This window comes from Bactrocera oleae, chromosome 5, assembly GCF_042242935.1.
Source record: "Bactrocera oleae isolate idBacOlea1 chromosome 5, idBacOlea1, whole genome shotgun sequence".
Classification (NCBI taxonomy): Eukaryota; Metazoa; Arthropoda; class Insecta; order Diptera; family Tephritidae; genus Bactrocera; species Bactrocera oleae.
The window spans coordinates 5,798,041-5,819,237 of NC_091539.1; the positions used below are offsets into that span (position 1 = coordinate 5,798,041).

The following is a 21,197-nucleotide window of genomic DNA, read 5'->3' on the forward strand; positions in this document are numbered from 1 at the left end:
TTAATCCTATAATATTCCTTACAATTTTCAAAAATTAGAAAAAAATTACGATATTTAAATTTATAAATTTTTACTTTTTTCACTTTCCATTTTTTCGTCTTTTTATTTAATTTAATAAAATGTAACGTTTTAATTCAAAGTAATGAGCTTAATTTGAAATCACTATACTCTGACAAATTTTTGCGTTTTTGTAAACAATAATCAAAAGCAGCAAACCTATGTGCACTCACCTCAAGATAAACATCACTGTCCGGATTGAAGGTGTCATTCACCCGCTGAAAAGTGTAATTCACATGTGGTATTGAGTGCAAAATGCGCACCAATATGCTGGGTTGCTCCATATTGCTGAACAATTTTCGCTACTTGCTTGCGTGTTGAAGATGTTGCGGCTATAGTTGTTGTATTTTAGCTAATCAGTATTTATTTGATGTTTATTTATGATTGCACTACAATTTATACCGCTTTTTAGCAAAGATTTGCACATTTCACGCACAACACTTGTCTAATTTTAGGCGCTTACACAAATCAAATTAAATGCAAAACTCATGCGTATATAAAAAAGGAATAAAACTTTTAATTTTGACTTTTGACGTCACAATAATTTACGCACTCAAGCAGCAAGGCGATGAGAGAGCGCGTTGCGAGAGCGCGCAAGCGATGTACATATGAACAGTGCGGTGAATTTTTTTTAAAGTTGATTTCCTATATGTATTTGTATGTGTTTGCGTGCATATGCACGAGTGCTGTAAAACGTGCTGCTGCGTTATTTATGACTTTTTTAATAGAATTTATTTTGGCAAGCCAAAATTACTGCCAGACGCTCTCTCGCTCTCCTAACAAATTTAGTTGATGTTCACTTAAAACGGAGCAGACTTTTGGGCGCTCAAACGTGTGCGTTGTATATAAGTATATGCAATGTTTTATTTTTTGCATCAAGCATTAGCACATTTACGACCTTTTGTAAAGTTACACGACAGCACAATTTACACTGCAGCGCTCAAAGTAGCACAGTTTTAGACGAAATCGTATTATAATTTCAAGCACTTAGTTTTCGCTGTTATATTATATATGAGCCACTTAAACGCTTTTGTTTCGCTGTATGTCATAAAAATGTTGCCGTTTTTTAGGCGCAGCGCAAACCTTTTTTTTTTGTATTTTAAAGCATTTATTATATGTTACACTCAGAAACTTTCCCTATTTTGTTTACTTTTTACACTTTTGCATATCTAACAAAAGTATAGCATACTTTTGAGCGCCTCAAACTTTTTCTAATTAATTTTTTTTCTTTTCTTTTCCAAAGTTTCACAACTTAAACTCTTGCTGTGTTTTAGCTTTGATTTGTCTCACAGCCTTCGCGTCGATTTTCTTTACTACCCGTTTTACATAATACGTTGCATACATTCGCCCGTTTACACGCGTACACGCACAAGCTGGCCGACTATTATTAAGCACACTTTTAGGCGTTAACCTGCCCTTGTCTAAAGCGCTCAGCTGTTTTGCACTCGACACTTTTTTTTTTGTTTTGTGCAAGCCAAATCGTTGACTATAGCATATTTGCAGGCGCTAGACGTCATTCGCTTATTGGAGATCTTCTTTGTTTCGTGAGCGCTACACAGCTCTATTCACGTGACGTACAAATCACAGCGCGAAGGGAATTCGCAGTACGGCGTAGTTGTAAACTTTCGCTGCATTTATTTGTCGATTTCAATATTTATATATGACTGAACCTGTATATTTGTGTAGTGTCGTGCCTCTAGTATGCTGTTTGGCTAGAATTATGCCCGTCTATCCTCGCTGCCACTACGCGCAAATGATTAAATCAACGGTTTTTGTTGTGTCTTTAGCAGTCACAGCGACGCACAGCATCCTTACTAGACTGGACTCAAATGCCGAAAGACTTAAACACTGCAACGACGACCTGATGTCTCGTTTTCCGTTGGGCACCCAACGCGTTCCACAATTTCTACGCACGTCGTACGATACACCGTTAACCGCGCGCGCCTCACTATTACCCACCGTCACTAGGGAGTGGAGGTGGTCTCTGCCGCCGCCGTCACTGTCGCCTCGTACGCGCGCACTCGTTTCTCGTTTATGTGCTAAATTTTCACTTTCGTTTTCACACCCAAAAATTCGGTGTGTGTGCACCTTGAAGCAGGTTTACACTATGCTTACTATTACCGTTTTGTGCGCGTTTTTTCGATTTTCTCTAATTATATTCTACAAATTCGTTTTAATTTCACAAATATATGCAATTTTATAAACAATTTCACATCAATTTTTATTTGCGTTCGCAGCACACGCAATGCTATCCGTTTTAATGCCCGTTGACAGCTTCCTTCGCTGTGCTGCTCTGTTCTGTCAGTGGCTGGCGTTTGGCAAGGCTTCACAGGCTGTTCAAGTCAGGCAGCAAGCCTTTGCTGTAGTCATTCGCTCTTGGCGCTCACACGCGCGCAGTCTATATGGTCTCGCTTGTCTACACTTACTCTCTTTTTCTTCTCAACCGCTCAGTTGTGAGATTTGCTTGCAGAAATCCACCACAGCTTATGGATTACTTGCAATCCTTCTGCCTGTCTCATGAAATAATTGCTGCCTGCCTTCGCATAGTTATTTGAGTTCTCTCTTTGTTTGTCAGTTTGACAGCTGGAGTGTTGACAATGCCGTGTGGTGAATAAAACGTAATGAGTGTTGTAAATATATTTTTGAAGGCGCTGCAAATAAAAAATAAGAACATAATTTTTAATATTTTCTACAGTAATGTATAAATATTAGTCAAGTGCTATACTACATAGGGAAAGCCGTAATGAGAGCAGGTGGACTTATTAACTGACTCTTCTTCTAAATATACAATAAATATTTGGTATGTGGTAATCCCTTCTTGTATTATTTTTTCGCTTTTTCTTTTATATTTTAATTTATATTTTTACATAATTTTTTAATAATTTTCTTTTATAAAAAGAAGAAATATATGAAATATATATAGGTAGGTAGGTAGAGTGGGTGTCTAACGACGCACCTAGGCCTTTAGGAGCCACCCTGATAAAGTTCATCAAATCAAAGCCAATTTTCTTCGTGAAAAATTCGGTTTAGATATGATTAACGATCGGAAAATCGCCACGACTAAATCAGGAACAACGATGAATCCTCTATTTTCCAGAAATCTACACTATTTAGAATCATGAACAAATATTTCATACTGCAGTTACCATAAAGCCATAATCTCCGCTATACCTACTGCGACTGAAGATAATGGTTACATTGAAGAAATAAATGAAATATTAAATTTGTATAACAGATCTTATTATTTTGATTATCCCTGTAATATGCACAATATTACTCTCTCGCTCTCACTTTCTCTCTTTCTTTCTCTTTCACTGACCCTCACTCTCAATTAATCGGTAACGAAGTATTTGCTTTTATCACATGTACTGTGCGGAACGCGATTTTTTTTATTAAGCAGTTCAAATATTAATATAAATATTGTAAAATAAACTTATTATAATTTATTTATGTAAATTTAATAAAGTAAATTAAATAAATATTTAGCTGGGTAGTAAAAAACAAAATTAAATTTATTTAAAGAAAATTAAATATGGTTGCAAAAAATAAAAATTAACTTTATAATTTATTTATGTACACACATTATTGTCATAGAAATTGTAAAAACAAATTATTTATTTTTTTGATCTAAATTTTTTACATTTTCCGTTTATTTGGTATTAAAATTTTATATATAAAAACATATCTGTTTATTATATTATATTATCTATTACTGTATTAATATGATTGTCGTAAAATTATAATAATAAATAATTCAAATTTTTTTTAAACTTTTTCTTATTTTTTTTTTTAATTTTAAAAATTTTTTTTACATATTTTTTCTGTTCTCTGTTTATTTGGATTTAAAAATTTTTTGTATGCATTTTTAATCAAGTGTTTTTACATATTTATTATTGTTTATTATTTTTTACAATGTGTGTGTGTACATTTTATTGTTACTATTTTTAAAATTATATTTGTCAAAAATCCAAATTTTGTTTAGCTTTTTTTAATGAATTAAATTTGTAATTAAAATTTTTTGTAATCAAAAAAAAATTTTTTTTTGTTTTTTATTATATTTAAAATTTCTTTTTTTTTGTTTTTTATTATTATATTTAATTTTTTTTTTTGTTTTTTATTATATTTAAAATTTCTTTTTTTTGTTTTTTATTATTATATTTAATTTTTTTTTGTTTTTTATTATATTTAAAATTTCTTAAACTTTTTTTCTAATTATTTCACTTTTCCGTCTATTTGGTTTTACTATATGAATAGGTTTTATTTAAGTGTTTTTTCTAACTAATTTTCAATAATAATATTTATGCAAGTAAGTGGAGTAAATTAAATGAAGTTCTCTAGTTTATTACAACATAGTCGAAAGCCATTGTTTAGTTTTTGCATAAATAAATAAAAACAACAACAAAGAATATTCGAAATACACTTATCATATATATAATATATGGTATATATTTAATACATCGTATGTATGTACATATGTTTTGCAGTGCATACTTGTATATGTATATTACTTAATGCATATACATATATATCTGTATTTCAAATATTTATTTGCATTTCTACAAAACATTATGATCTCATGCTTCGTCATTTGTTTATTCAGTTTCAAAGTGGAAATAATGAAATCAAAAACCGTAAGCGCAGTTATCTATATATGTATGTATATGTTAAACAAGGCGCATATATAAAATAAATACAGATTTTTTTATATAAATAAATATATGTATTTGTATATTAGGATGGGTAAAAACAAAACGAATATTCCTTTTCGCTTGCTACTCCGAAAAAGTAGGTTCTTAGACACCTCTACAAAATCTCTCCAAGTATCAGCTCTTAATTGTGACGGGAAGGTTCTTCCCCGTACAATTTTCTATTGTTTTCTAATTATAACATAGAAAAATTCATATCTCGCTTCCAACTACTTAAAAAAAGTTTACGTTTTATAGTAAATTGAATTTATTACGATAAACCTAAACGTTTACAAGATATTAATGGTTGAAGTTTGATTATTTTAAGGAAAATTTTTTCTCATTGCAAGAATCTTTTTAACTTGCAAAACTCATAGTTTTGTAGGAAATTTACTGCTCTGTAGCGTTTTTCGTAGAGGTGTCTAAGAACCTATTTTTCAGAGTAACAAGGGTCATTCTCAGCCGAATGTGTATAGTACATATAAAGAGTAAAGTATGGTGAATTATGTGTTTGAATTTTTTTTTTAAATAATTCAGAAAATACATACTTGTATATAAATTTATCTATGCATATATGAAGATATATATATATATATATATATGTATATATGACTCGTATAACTATTTATGTTTGTTGTTATATGTATTTATATATTTTTTCTATTCATTTGAGCATTAAAATCAGGCGGCATAATCTGTAATTACAGCCTAACCGGCATAACTGCATAATAATGCGTTAGAAAGGCATGTGAACATACGCTACATACATATGTACATACACTTGTGTATAATGAATATTTGCTAATTTGATTTGTTAGCAGCATTTTGCAATTTACAGCACAAAAATTCAGTAATTAGTGTTAAAAATGTTTAAATTTCAATAGAAAGGTCGAATGCTTCACACGAATACCGAAAAAAAAATAATAATTGAAAGAGTGCGTAATATAAAGCTAAAGTTAAAAATATTTAAAAACACAATTTAGCTGAAACAAATATAGAAAGTAATAGGGGTTAAACTGAAAATGTCTCAAATTTTAAACAAAAAACACCAATTATTTCATTAATATGAAAATCTATCTGCTCTACCACATTTATGCACATATTTCTCTGTGTGTGTGACTTCCAAATATTTTGAATGCCTTAGCATAACTCTTAAAAGGCAGTTGTTAGTATACATAATGCCACCATAAATGACTGATCACCTAATGCTTAGTTACTGAATGCCGCTATTGGTGTTCAAATATGTTTATATACATACATGCCTTTTATACATATGTATACATATATACCATATTCGTACATATACAATTTTATGTCTGCTTAGATAGTATATACAAGTTTTTATTGCTTTTTAAATCGTAACCGACGCAAATTAGACGCCAAGTAAGATTTTAAAAATAAATAAAAAATATTTTACGGCATCTGCCGTTGGCGTGTATGAAAATAAAGCTAGTGCTAGCTGCGTAATGAGCTATAAATTGTTTTAATTGATATAATATTATATATGATGATTATGGGTCAAATTTGTTGACATCGAAGGTTTATTTTAAATTGACAATGTTTTCATTATTTTCTTTCTTAATTTAAGGTTTAAAAAATATTTAAAAGCAATAAAATATTAATAAATATTTAATTTATTTTTAATATTATGTATTATGTTTAAAACATTTTGGGCATTTTTTTGTTTTTAACTTAATTTAAATAATTTATTTTTTAATTTTATTTAAGTAAAAATTGATATCGATATTTTTGGTTTTAATTCATATATTTGCTTGCTAGTTTTTTATAAAATTAACATTTTGTGGTTTAAAAGTACCTTTTATTTCATATTGGTTTTGGTTAATTAAATTTTATATTAGTGTTTATAAATATACATTTTTTATTTTAAATATTATTATAAACTATATTATATTATTTTTTTGTTTAAAATTTAATGTTAAATTATACATAACTTTTCTATAAAATTATTATATAAACTATTATTATAAATTTTTTGGCTTAAAAATTAATTTTTTTTATGTTTTTTTTATTTTAAATTACACATTACTTGCTCATTTTTATTATTTATGTATAAAATATTTTAATAAAAATTATTTTATAATTATTTTTAACATTCATATATATTAAAATATTTTTATAATTATTCTGTAATTTTTGGTTGAAAAATACAATTTTAATATGAATTTCCTTATTTTAATTTTTTTTATTTTATTTAAATTTTTATTTTATTGACAGCAGCTTATAAGCATTTTTTTGCTTATAATTTTATTTTCAATTAGTTTTCCATTTGCTTGCTCAGTTTTAATATAAATTTTTATGGTAAAAGTGTTTTGTTTCTCTTTTTTATTATAAAATATTCTTATAAAATTTTTTATAAAACTTTTTTTCGCACAGTTTTAATATAAATTATTTGCATAAAATTTTTTTTATAAAACCTTAAAAAAATTTCAGAAAAAAGATATTTAAATTTTTATTTTATATATTTTTTAAATAATTTAATGTTTGTTGGAGTTTGCTGGTGATTTTTAGTAATATTAAAATTTTTTAGTTCAAAAAATATATTTTTTAATGGAATCCTAAAATACTTAAAATAAGTGTAATTTATATATATTTTTTAAATTTTGTTTGTATTATATAGATATTTTTTTATAATTTAAAACTTTTTGGAATTTGCTTGAAATTTTTATTAACATTATAATTTTTAAATTTAAATTTAAATTTAATTTAAATTAAATAGAATCTTATTTATTATTAATATAATTGATTTATTTTTTTTATTTAAACGTAATTTTTTATAATTTTAATATTTAAATTTAATTTAACAAATGTTTTTACATGTCGTTGTTGGTTTTGTTGAGTTTACTTTTTTATTTGCTGTGGATTTTCTTGTAGTATTATAAAATTTTTAGTTCGAAAACTATATGTGTTTAATAAAACCTTAAAAAATCATGGAAAAAGTACGAATTAAAAAAATTTCATTTTTTTTGAAATTAAAGTTTTTATAATTTTTTGTTTTTAGTTTTTTAATTAAATTTTTTTATATAATAATCTTTTATATAATAACTATTATAACTTAGTTACTTAAGCAACAATTATTTTTATTGTTATTATAACGGGTAAAGAAATAGTTAAGTTAAAGCAAATTCATAAACTTTTTATATATTGTTTTTGATCATAAAGAAAAAGTTTTATTGATTAAAAAAGAGTGTATGCTTAATTTTTAGTTTAAATCACATTTTAAATATAATATAATGTAACTTACTTATTTTAAAATAATATTTTATTAATATTATAATATTGTTTATATAAAATTATTATTTTTTTTTATATTCGACTGATTCCACATAAATTTCAATTTGCTGTTTTTTTCTATATTTAATAAGTTTATATTTATTACATTAATTCTTTTACTTTTTAGTACCATCTCAGTATTTTACATCATCTTTCTTGTTCATATACATACATAAATGTAATTTTGTTTTTTTGTGTTATAAAACTTTATTTCACTAGCTTATTACTCATTTATCTAACTTGCACAGACAATGAACGATCAAGTTCGGTGCCTGCATACTAAGTTATTTATCTATTTTTTTTATTATCTTCTAGGTTTTCTCATAGTGAAAAAGTGAGCTGTTGCCGGCATAAAAATGTAGGAGCGGCGAGGCAAACAACTTGAACAACAATTGAAATACGATGAGTGCCTGCTTACACACACGACATACCTACATATATGTATATATGTATATTGGGATATACAGGTGCATACATATATACATATATGCATATACATATATATACTTTACATTTCATTTTATACAAGTACTTGTATATATATATAATATATACTCGTATATTAATACATATATGTATGTTTGTATATAACTAAAAGCTTCTAGTGCGTGTGCCAGCAGCCGTCGCTGCGCGATGCTAAGTGTCTTCGAAATCTGCTTAATTCTCTTTAATTTTTTTTGATCTATTTTCATAACGATCGCAATTGTGAACACTTGAGTAAACAATTGCCGGCTTACTTTGAAAGTAAACAAAAGCGTAAATGATTTCGTATTAAACATTTTTTTCGATGCAGATAAGAAGTTTTTTTTTTTGTTTTTATTTTAAATTGATCTTCCGATGATCCACTCAATTTGCTCGGTATTAAAGTTTTCGAGCTTAATGTACTTACATACATATATCTATGTAAAAAATGTCATATCTACAATATGATAGATATTTAATTCATGTATATACAATATATATGATATACTTTTTTCTTATTTTTATTTAAAATTTTGTGGAAATTGTATCATAAAAGTTAACTCAACTTAATAATTTTATTCTTTTAAACTGTAAACGGCATTACGCTTATAAAATTTTCAACCTATTGACTATGTATGCTAGTTCGTTCTTTAGGGTCTAAGGTTCCGTCTGCCTCAAAACTATTTTTAAATATTTCAATCTAGTATGTGTATGCTCTAATGTTATAAATTCACAGATTTGAATAAACATTTTTTCTTACCAATTAACTGTAATACAAACATTTAATTTTTTTATTTTAACATCTTAATAAATTTTTTTTCCTAATTTTTTTTTTACTTTTTTTTTGTTTTAATTTATTTTTTGTTTTAATTTATTTTTTGTTTTAATTATTTTTTTGTTTTTTTTCTGGTTTATTAATATTTTCTATTTACTACGGTTTTGAACAGCTAGCATTATTTTAACTTAAACAATTACCAAAAAAATTAAAAAACTTACAATTAACTAATGTAAAATAATAAAAATAATTTTTTTTAAATAAAATATTTATATTGTTTAAACAAAATTAAAAAAAAATAATAATAAAAACATCTTATTTTCATCATATTATGTTAATCAATTGTGTTATTTTAAATGATAATTTAAAATTATTATTTTAAAATTTCACTCTAAAACATTTCAAATTATGTAGACGAAGTTTAGCAGTTTCATTTTTTTAATACTTTTATATACGTATGTATATGTATTTAGAGTGCATTTTTCACAGCTAATTTGAAATTAATAATGTTTTGAAAATTATCGCAATTGTTTTAGTTGCAAATAAAAAAATATTATTGAATTTTTTTCTAAGCAATATTTTTTTAAACATTATTTAATTATTTATGAAAAATAAATTTTTTTATTAAAAATTTGTATTAAAAAAAATAAAATATATATATATATACATATATATAAAATTATATATACAATATATAAAAAAATTTTATTAAAAAAATTTTGTTTTTTAGGACTATTTATACAATAACTTTTTTTTTACTTTTTTAACTTTTTTTCTGATAAAAATGTTTTTAACCATGAAAAGCATTAAGTCTCAATACTTTAACGTAATTTATTACTTTTACCTCTTCAGCAATTTTAAATAAATTTTCGTATGCAACAATTTATTATTATATTTTACATTAATTTACTTATTTGATTACATAAACTTTTCACTATAAATTTGGTGTGGCATACGTTTCAAAGCAAACATTTTTCTCTTAACTTTATTTATATAAATTAAAGTCAACAATGGGGTACTTAACAAATTTAAGATAAGCATACTTTTTTGTAAGGTGTAAGTTTCAAATTTTCTCTTTTATAAAAAAAAATAGTTAAAGGTTTTGAATGCTTTATTTGCTTTTTTAGAATTTAATTATTTGATTTTATATTTGTTTTTTAATAAGATAAATGATATATTTTATTTGATTTGCCCATTAAAATTCTCATAAATTTTTTTTTTTTTAATGTTTTGAAAGCTTTGATGTTGCTGTTTTTAGAATTAAAATACATAACTTAACTTTTTTTTTCTTTTTCTAGTTTTTTCAGTATTTTAAATTATTTTTCTAATTTTCATGTATTATACCTAAACAATTAGTTTATCTAAAATATTTAATATTTCTTTAATGTTTGTTTTTTAATTTTTTGGATGAAACATTATTTCAAATTTGTATACATATTTTTATGTATATACAAAGTAGTATAAAAAGAATTTAGTAGTATTATGCACTCTTTGTTTTTAAAATATTTAGTATATTCGATTTATTACTATTTTTCTGTTTCTTTTTATTTATTAGTTTTCATACAAATACTGCCCGTGTTCATAATCCATCAATTTTTCTTTTGATTTACTAAATTAATTCCAATTCATGCTGCATTCAACCACTGACAGTCGCACAATTGCATTCCTCTCCCTTCTCAAACAACCCACACATTTTGCGCTTACACATACACATACGTATATACTTATATATTCACACAAATTGACTGCTGCAGCGCTGCCAGTTGGACAGCTGAAATGCACAAAGCAGCAAAAACAACAAACGCACCATACGTTTATAAATTATTTGTTATTATTATTGTTGTTGTGGGAAACTTACACTATTTTCGCTGCCGCTTACACAGTTTTTACTATAACTAAACGCATTCTGACATGATTTACTTTCATAAAAGTCGTTCGATTGCGTTAGAATAACTGCGACGCCAACGTTCTGCCGCACAAGCAAACGCTGCTGCTCCTTTTCGTTCACAAACTTGTTATTTGTTTTCCGAAAGCACAAACACACACTTTGTTGCAAACACTGCTTTATTTAAATTTATTTATTAACAAATATATTTATATTTGTCTTCAATATGCTTATTAGTATAATTATTCATTTTTTCGCTGACGCACTACGCTAAGCGAACACGCTCGTTTTACATTCGTACACGACGGCGACCGCTTCGAAACTCTTTTGCTCAGCCAGCGATTGCCTGAATTTTTCCCACATTTGTATATCCCGACAGCGCTTGCCGATAGTTTTCACTACTATTTACACACATACTTATGCACGCGCGTACATGTAATTTTGTATGTGCCTATCGCTGACCGTGGGCAACAGCAACACTGGAAAACTGGTTCCGCGTTTTTGTTTACACTGTGCGTGCGAGCGAGATGACCATAGTGGTAAACGGCCAATGCGGCGAATATGCAAGGCAGCGAAAATGTAATGCAGCGAGTGTCGTGTATTTGGTTTACTAGTTCGGTTATTTCCGGCGAATCAGCTGTTTCTAAAAATGATTGTCGTTTTTAATTGTGTGTTAAAATTGTGGTTTGAAATTGGTTGGTATTGACAAGAATTAAAAATTAAATAGATGTTCGAAGTTGTGAAAAGCGATATTTGGACAAAATTGAAATCTTTACAAGAAGGCTTTATCGAGCTTAGAAGCCAGGAGTGCTGTTTCAGTATTATAAAACAGAAAGTGGTGACAGCTTGCGTCCAAAAAACCGGAAACCAATTGCTGTCGGAATTTGGCACGGTTCTGAAACCAGATACAGCAACCCATCAAAAGTGTTAGTCTGTACTTAAACAGCTCAAAGGCATACTTTAAAAACTCACACGCACACTTTAAAAGCTCACAAGCACCTTTCTAAAAGCTTTTGTGGTCAGGAAAGTAAAGTAAACTTTCTAGTGAGACTGTCTGCTCAGGAAGTGGTCTTCTCTACTTAGTAAAGCTCGCAGGTATTCATCAGTCGTTGTCCGCAAGCAATACTATGGACAGAATTTCATCAACTTGGGATGCTTCCAGCTCGGTGAGTTGATCTTAATTTAAGTGTTAATGTGTTATAACTTTGTGAATATTGAACAAGTAATATACGAAAGCTAATCCAGCTTAACTTACAACACACAAAATATTTGACATTTATGTATGTATAACAACTTACAAAATAATAATATCTTTCTTCCTCTTTATTTCTCGTTTTAAATTAAGCTCGTAAGAACTCACTGGAAGGTCTTTGAGGTTATGTAAATTAACTCGCATAAATATTTGCAATTTCGTAGATATTCAAATTTAAGCTGTATGTTAAACTCTAAATTTTTTAGGTCGCACTGTACGTACTATACTAAAATTAAGCATAGACACACACCGCTGCCAAAAAATGGCGAATATTTCAGCCTGTAGATGGCCGTGAAGCTTCCTAATTGCATATAAACAAAATTCAACTGCAACAAATTTTTGAAAAAAAATTTTTTTTTGGTTTATTTTTTCTTTCTAATTAAACTACACTTTAAATCTAATTTTTCGCACAAATGTACTAAGTTTATAAATCTCATTATGCTTGAATGAACGTCACTATATCTCGGGGAAGGCGCTGCCAATCAGATGTTTGCCGCGATAACGCCAGGTGTAAGTGACAATGCCGAAGCGCTGATTGCCCAGTGATACCGGACATGTGCGATCGGGACGCAGCTGGAAACATACTGTGTACAGAGCCAATTCCAATTCGGGTGAGGTGCCAGCGAAGACGCCATTAACCGGTTTATTAACACCTTTATGGCTGAAGCGTACTTTCAGAACTTTCGCTTTCTGTAGAATAGAATAGAAGCAATATAAATACAATAGGTATATGTTAAGAGAGTGAGTATTTTTCGCCTGCACTCACATTGCCCAAATCGATTTGATGCAGATAACCCTTATAGTCCAAGCGACCAGCTTTCTCCTCGTCCGCGAAATAGACCCAGTTGTGCAGACCGATTAGTGTGCCATTTTTTACTTCGTGCACGAAGACATGTTCAAAGCCCGAACTGCCGATGCGTCCCTGCCCACGCGAGTACTGTGTAAACCAGAGCTCTTTAACGAGATCGCGATGGGTCTTCGGATCAGGTGTTACAATGCCTATGAGCAAGAAGAAGTTTGAGCTAATGTGAGAAATAAATACACGGCTTGAATTTTTTGACTTACCTTTGTTTTGCAAGAAGAGCATGGCCTGTCGCATGACCTGTGTACCCATTACTGCATCGACGAATTCATTCTCCTCACGACGCTCATTGACGGTCACATGTTCATTGGCCAAAGTATCCTCTTCGTAGTTATCGAAGAGCGCGCGCATTTTAGCGACTGTCGGTGAATCGAAAGCGCGAGGTTCGACTTCAAAGAGACTGAAAAGAATTCAAGCGGTATTGACTTGTGTTCAATGTTCAAAAACTAGCTTCTGTTAAATTGTTCATTAGCGTAGATAACTTACGGCTCGGGCGCCTCGTCCGTGCTATCAATTGACCTTGTCTTGCCCTGAGCATTGACATGCAACAAATTTAACAAGCTCTGCTCTTTAGCATATAGTTGCTCAGTGAGGGCGCGTATTTCGTCGTCGCTGGCAACTGAGCTACCGCTGGCACTACTATCAGTGCCAGGTTTAACCGTAGTTGAGGGACCGGGCACGTGTGGTACAAAGGAAACGCCAGTTCCACCAGCGCCGGGCGTACCTGGTCGCATGGGACTGCTTGGCGTTGGTGAAGTTGGAGTTATGGTACCACTACTTGGACGTGAAGGTGCCACTGGTGTGGGCGAACCCCAAGCAAATACTGGTGTGGGTTGTGCACCACCAGTAGGAGAGGAAGGTCGTAGAGGTGATACTGGGGTGGGGCTACCGGGGGTGCGTGGTGTTGGTAGCGGTGGGAAGTCTTCTTTGTTGCCCAGGGAAGAACGACGTGGTGGCGGTAAAGGTGGAAAATTATCTTTTGTTGTTGAAGGACGGTGTGTAGTGGTCGTGGATAGTACAGTGATTGTGTCAAAACCATTACGCATATCGAAACCTAAAGCACTGCCGGGAGGACTTGGTTTTGGTGTTGTCGTTGTCGTGGTTGTGGTACTAGTTGTGGTTGTTGTGCTGGTCAGTGGTGCCAAACCGAAACCGGGTCGTCCGGCTGGGCCACCTTGTGGACGTGCGCCACCGCCATAGCTTAGATCCAAGCCAGACGGCTGGGCTTTAGGTGGTTGATATGGGCCAAAACCAGGTGGTAAATTCGGTTGTGCTGTACCCGGACGACCAAAGTTATTCACATTACCAGCGCTGCCAAAAGTGCCAACACCGCCAAAGTTGTTTGCAGTCGATACCGCCTGCGGACGTTGTTGCTGCAATTGCGGGCTGCCGGCTGGTGGATGCAAACCGATAGGCGAGGTTGGAGTTTGCGCTGCTGACTGCGACGTGGGTTGAGGCCATTGTGGCGGCTGTTTGCCATTACCACCGAAGGGTGAAGATTCTGGTGTGTCGGGACGTGGTCCCAGTGGCATCAGTGGTGCATTTGGGTTAATGGAAAACGGTGGTGGCTTTTGTGCGCCAGCGGCATTAGGTTGTACACGTGGTGCATTTAGTTGTGGTTGGGGCGGAGTGGGGGCCGGCAAATTTCGTATTGGTAATGGTGTGGTGGTAGTGGTGGTCTTATCACCACCGCTATTAAACAAACGACTAAACCAGCCGGACTTCTTTGTTGTCTGCTCTTCCGGTGGCGCTGGAGTTATCTCGATCTCCGTTTTGTAGCTGGCTAGAAAAATTATTGAAATTCAAATATTTGTTTTACTGGAATTAGCACGCAACTGCTAGGGAGTAAAATAGGGAGATAAGCGTTAACACAAAAAAAATTTTTTATTAAACTGAGATAAGAAATTTTTTTAAATATTGTTTGAGTGAAATTTATGAAATTTAGTTCATCAAATAATAAATTTTGTTTGCCAATTTTCTGCAGAAATTTTGTTAGTTAGATCAAAATAATATTACGAAATAAGAATACTTTCTGATCCCCATTATAAATCTTCAAAATTACAATTTTTATTGTAATTTTTTAATTTTGTCCTGATTTTCATTCCAATTTTTATACCCTGAGAGGTGATAACAGTCGACGAAATTTGTAACAGAAGCAAACTTTGAAAACCCTATAAAATATATATATATAAATGATCAGTCTGGCGAGCTGCGTCGATTTAGCCATCTCCGTCTGTCCGTCTGTCTGTATATATGGAAACTAGTCGTACAATTTTTGATATAGAATTTGAAATTGCGTAAACGTCCTTTTAAAGCTGCTTATTTGTCGGAACTGGCGATATGGAAACACTGTAGCATATAGCTGCTATACAAACTGAACAATCAAATCATGATCTTGGATGAAAATTTTTTTTTATTTGGCAATATATCCTCACAAAATATAACAAGGATTACTGTTCAAGCCAATGGCACAATCTTCGAAGAAATTGTTCAGATCGCACCACTGTAGCAAATAGCCGTCATATAAGCTGACTGATCAAAGTAAAGTGTTTTTATGGAGTATTTTGTATTAGTGAAGGGCTTCGAAGTTAACGTTTGTTTTTATTCATTTAATTTTTTCTGCTGAATTTTTATGTTTTATTCTAAAACTTATCATTTTTATTTTTTATCAATATATTTGTTTACTTTTTTAATTTAATAACTTGCTTTTAATCTTATCATTGAATATAGACATAAGTTTTGCTATTCATTTATTTATTATTTTACTAGAGTTTTATTTTTTTTATTAGTTATTTAAAATTTTATTTTATATATTTAATAAAAATTAAAAATAAATGTTTAAATATTTACTTATTAATTTTTTTAATTAGTTGCATTGTTATATATTTTAATTTTTTTTTTTTTTTTTAAATATTGTTATTTCATTAACACCTCACCCCACTGTATTTTCTTAATGAAGATAGTTTTTTGGAAACTTCACGGGCTTTGTGTAATGTTTTTTTGTTTTGTTTACCTGCAAATTCGCACTGCAGCACACACAACAACAGCACAGTACACACGAAAAGTGTGTGACTGATCTTGAAACCCATGGCTTCGCGACTTTTCTATTTGCTTAGCCCTCAATGCAGTGAATAATATTACTTATTTTATTTATTTTTTCAGTTTTTACACTTTTTTGGGTAAAAATTTAATTTCGCTCTTTTTCGAAATAGACTTTATATAAATTATTCACTAGCGACAATGTTGTACTGACACGTACGAATTCCGGCAACTGACTGAGTAGACATTGAAATAAGAATCGAACAGAAGCAACACAGAAACCTGTTAGGCTGAAATAACTACATATATTACGTGTACATACATAAATATGTATATGTAGGTATGCACGTATATGCTAGTTTGCCGCTGCTTTTGATGAAGCCGACGTTTGGTTGAGTGAGAGCGTTCGCTATAATAGGTAGTTATCGAACGTTTGGCTTTGTGAAAAAAATTTAGAGAAATCCTAAAGGGATAGTAAAAATACGCCATTTTCGTACTAAGAAAAATTAAAACTACTATCTTCGAAATTCCACTTGACATGCATGTAGGTTAAACTAGTTTTTAAAAATGTTAAAAATATAAACAAAGACAAAGTTTGAAACTAAATAAATATATAGCAAAGAAAATGTCCAACCAGATGATTTTTTAAAAAACAGTAATTTTCAATAATTAAATAAAAAATTTGAAAATTGTATCTATTTTCCGGATATAATTAAAATCAAAGAAAATTCCAAAACTAAATAAATATAAACCAAAAAAAGTTTCCAAACCAGATGCTTGTTTAAAAACAGTAATTTTTAATAACTAAAAAAATCTGAAAATTTAATATTTTTCCGGATACTACAATATTTAAAAATATTTTTTTTTTATTATGAAGATAGTAGTTTTGAATAATTTTTTTTTTTTTTTAATTTATAATTTATACTTTTTATAAAGTTATAGTATGTAATTTTTTAAAAAATTTTAATTTATAATTTAAAAAATTTAAATTATTATTATATTTCTGAGCACAATTTTTTTAAATATTTTGATTAAATATTTTTTAAAATATAAAATTTGTCCGGATACAATTTTCGCATACATAAAAAAAATAATAATAAACTATATATTATGAAGCTTATTTCATAAATATTATGAATTTTGTTTTCTGAAAATATAATATTTTTTCAAATATAAGTTTTCCAAAAAAAAATTATAATATAAAACTATACTTGTTTTTCTTAAAATTTCTATTTGCTTAAAAAAATGTTTAAGAAAATATATATAAAACTGTGAAGCTTCAATTTTTTTTAATAAGCAAAGTAGTAAAGTTAGATTAAATTTCATTTCTAAAGGTAAAAAATCTTTCCAAACACAATTTTTTGTAAATATTTTAAATATATTTTCTGAAAATGTAACATTTTTCCTGATATAATTTTTATAAATACAAATGAATATAATTTTTTTTTGTATTATCCTATATTTTTTTCAAAAATTTCTTATTGCGTAAAATAATTTTACAAAATATATAAAATTGTGAAGCTTAAAATTTTTGTTTGCATAGAATTTTTGTGATGAATTTTTGTAAATAAAAAAATTTCCCTTAAATTTTTTTCCTTTAAAATATAAAAACTTTCCGAAGACAATTCGCTGTACATAAAAAATATTCAATTATTATTTTTTAATAAATAAAATTCGGATCATTTGTAGTTTATTGTTAAAAGGAATCTAAAAAACAATATATGCATATATCAATATTAACTTATATGTTTTAATTTATTTTTTATTTTGCTAAGTGAGAAAGTAAATTTCAAGTATTAATGATCGTGTTGTATAAATTTTATAAGCTATTTTTTATACTTTTCTCTTAAATTTTTAATATTAAAATTGTACAAAATTTAATTGAAATTTTTTGTTTCTATTTTCTACGAAACATCAAGTTAAAATAATAAATCGTTTCGGTTACTTATACAATACTGCAAATTTTATATAAATATCTTAAACGATTAAAAAATTAAATAATCAATAATTAAAAAAAATTAGTAAATTTATTAATAAATAATAGTTCACAATATTAATTAATAATAGAACAAATTTCAAAAATTATAAAAAAAAATATTAAAAAAAATTCGATCTTTGAAATTCAAAATAAAAATTTTTTAAATTAATTTTAATTTAAGTAAATATTTTTCAATATTTGAGTACTTCGATTTCTTAAGAGAATGGTACTTATAGAAATGTAATCAAATATTTACATATATACATATACATATGAATAGTATGAGAGAATTAAAAATATTTATGAAGCAATATTTAAGAGGCCTATATATACCATATATATATATATATGTATCTATATAAATATATATTAATACATATGTAACAGAAAAAAGTAAAACAATTCAGTTCAATTGATTTATAAAACAAAACAACAACGCGCTCTGACCTCAATGGTCCCGCACTTATAGACCAACATGAGATAAGCGAGCGACAATTCAATTCTATTAGAAGTCAATTGAAGCTGCGAAATAAGAGCAAGATACTACTAATTTATATTAAAAATACAAGCACGTTAAAAAAAAAACTTTGGGGAAATAAATAAAGTCGGTTTATATATAGTAAACTACTACCTATATAAATAAGTGTTATGTGTACACATACTTATATAAGCGCACCGCTTTTCTTGCTTTATGAAAGTGACACCAATGACAATTGTATAATTAAATCACCGTTATAGCACCGAATATAGTGCGGCATACCGCCTCTCCTTGCTTTAGTATTGTTTTACGTATGTCAAAACGTAATTGAGTGGCTTAATTAAAACAAGTTCACCACCTAAAACGAAAGCTTTCATTGAGTATAGTTACACATATACACATACACATATACATATATACATATTAAAAAATATATATATGCTTGTATATGCTAATAAGCGTATAAATAAAACTAACTGATTCTTTTCACACATTTTTTTTTAAGTAATCGTGAGGGAAACTCTATGGAAACAAAGTCTTTTGTTGTTTTTGTTGGTTTGTAGCAATTTTTTTATGAATCATGATTCATGCAGTTTCATGAATGACGGCTCAGTATATCGATTGTTTGCTGAGATGGTTAGTATTATCACTCATATTTGAAAACTGCAAGTTTCCATTAATATCGCTTTCATATAAAGTCAATACGTCGTTTCTCACACAAAAGCAAATTTTAATTCAATTATTTTACCATATAATATACATATGTATATCCTCACATCATATGACTTACCTTTAAAGTGTTTTAATTCATATCAAAAGCTCATATGTTGTGTATTCAATTCCCGTTAGCTGTACAACTGCATTTCTGTATCATGTGATCTGCACATCATATCTTTTCAATATATGAGCTATATAAATTTCGAAATTTAATTTCGCTTCTTTTGAGATAGTTTTTTTTTATAGTTTTTAACCAATTCACATCACATTCAAATGTAAATATAATGGATGATCCACATTTTTTGACATCATATGACTTTATTGACATCACAGTGTTGTTTGATTTTCGTAAAATTATCATACAAACGCTGTGTAATTACATTTAAAGACATTTCCGTGTTGCTTCTGTGCTCGAAATTTATAAATTATTGCCAAAAATTCATACCGTGTAAACTACATCATGTGTGATAATTCAAGTTTTTAATATTTTTTCACTTACATCCACAGGTACGCATTTAATCTTTATTATAAATAATTATTAGTTAATTAAATCAAGGCATAGCATTATTTTAGAAGTATTACAGAGGTCATATGACATTGACTGGAATATTAGCAGGGAAGAGTTTTTTATGCTACTTTTCTATATACATATTTTAATGGTTTTTATATATATATTTGTATATATTTACCTATTAAATAGTCATGTTAGCCGTAAGAATTCACATACAAAGCCCTCCAACCATTACATCACATAATCTGCGGTTGACATGTTTGCTGTCTGTACAAACATTTATGTATAGTTCGAAATATAATACTTAATGCAGATATTTCCACTGTATATGCATATATTAAATCAGCTCAACTATAGCACATCACACTCCATAGTATCATCATATGACCGGCAAGTGTTGACATCATATGATTTTTTGACTTGCCATTGAAATTTTTTATTTCTAAATACGTTGAATGCATGATATTATATTTTCAGACAGAAAAAGAATCATATGATTGGCACATCGCCTTTGCATATGCTTTCAGTACAATCACATTGATGTTGACATGACGTGCCTGTACAGCTTGCTATACTTTTTTGCATACATATCTGTGTTTTTTCAATTTATAATTGTCCTTTAACACCAATCATTTACTTACCACTGCCATTGTGCATAAAGAAATTAAAAAAATATAGTTTATATTTATAATATATTTATTTATGTATTTATTTAATTAAATGCACACTGAATTCAGTTACTCTAAATACAATTGTCGATAGATATATTCTTTGTTTTATTATTTATTTTATTTTCTTTGTCCTTATTTCATTTTATATTTCATATGCAATTATTTCGTATTCATTTGTTGGATAGGTATGTGCAGGTGTATGTGTGTGCGTCGGTGTTTATTTGTCTGCTAGCATACATACCCATATATATATATGTATGTGTGTGTGTATACATATAGATTACAATAACGGTCAATTTGCATATCAATTGCACATTTAAAATGTGTTCATTTGTATTTACTTAATTTTTTTGTTTTCCAATTAATTTCAACTGCATAAAATCTGTTGCATTAAATGTACGCCTCATGCTGCAGTCACATCTTTGATGGAGAAAAAAAAATTTGAAATTTAAATTAAAATAATTTTTTTAAAATTCTAAAAAATATTTTTTTATGAAAAATTTTACTTCAAATATTTTATATTTAATGAAAATA

General features: G+C 28.7%; 2 protein-coding genes across 2 annotated transcripts in view; both read right to left on the minus strand.

Moving 5' to 3' along the window:
- LOC106619599 (protein tweety) overlaps window positions 1–11,538 on the minus strand; it is a 141,952-nt gene extending 130,414 nt beyond the window's left edge. Inside the window, 2 exon segments of the mRNA XM_014237782.3 lie at window positions 231–2,708; window positions 11,129–11,538. Coding sequence (XP_014093257.3) covers window positions 231–341 — 111 coding nt within the window. The 5' untranslated portion in view covers window positions 342–2,708; window positions 11,129–11,538.
- Window positions 11,539–12,743: 1,205 nt separating this feature from the next.
- Window positions 12,744–16,554, minus strand: LOC106618354 (endoribonuclease CG2145). Its single transcript, XM_014236076.3, has 5 exons — window positions 16,283–16,554; window positions 13,756–15,052; window positions 13,473–13,669; window positions 13,174–13,406; window positions 12,744–13,097 (listed from the first exon to the last, which is right to left on the minus strand). The coding sequence occupies exons 1-5, from the start codon at window positions 16,356–16,358 to the stop codon at window positions 12,864–12,866; spliced, it is 2,037 nt and encodes a 678-aa protein (XP_014091551.1). The 5' UTR covers window positions 16,359–16,554; the 3' UTR covers window positions 12,744–12,863.
- Between the last annotated feature and the right edge of the window lie 4,643 nt (window positions 16,555–21,197).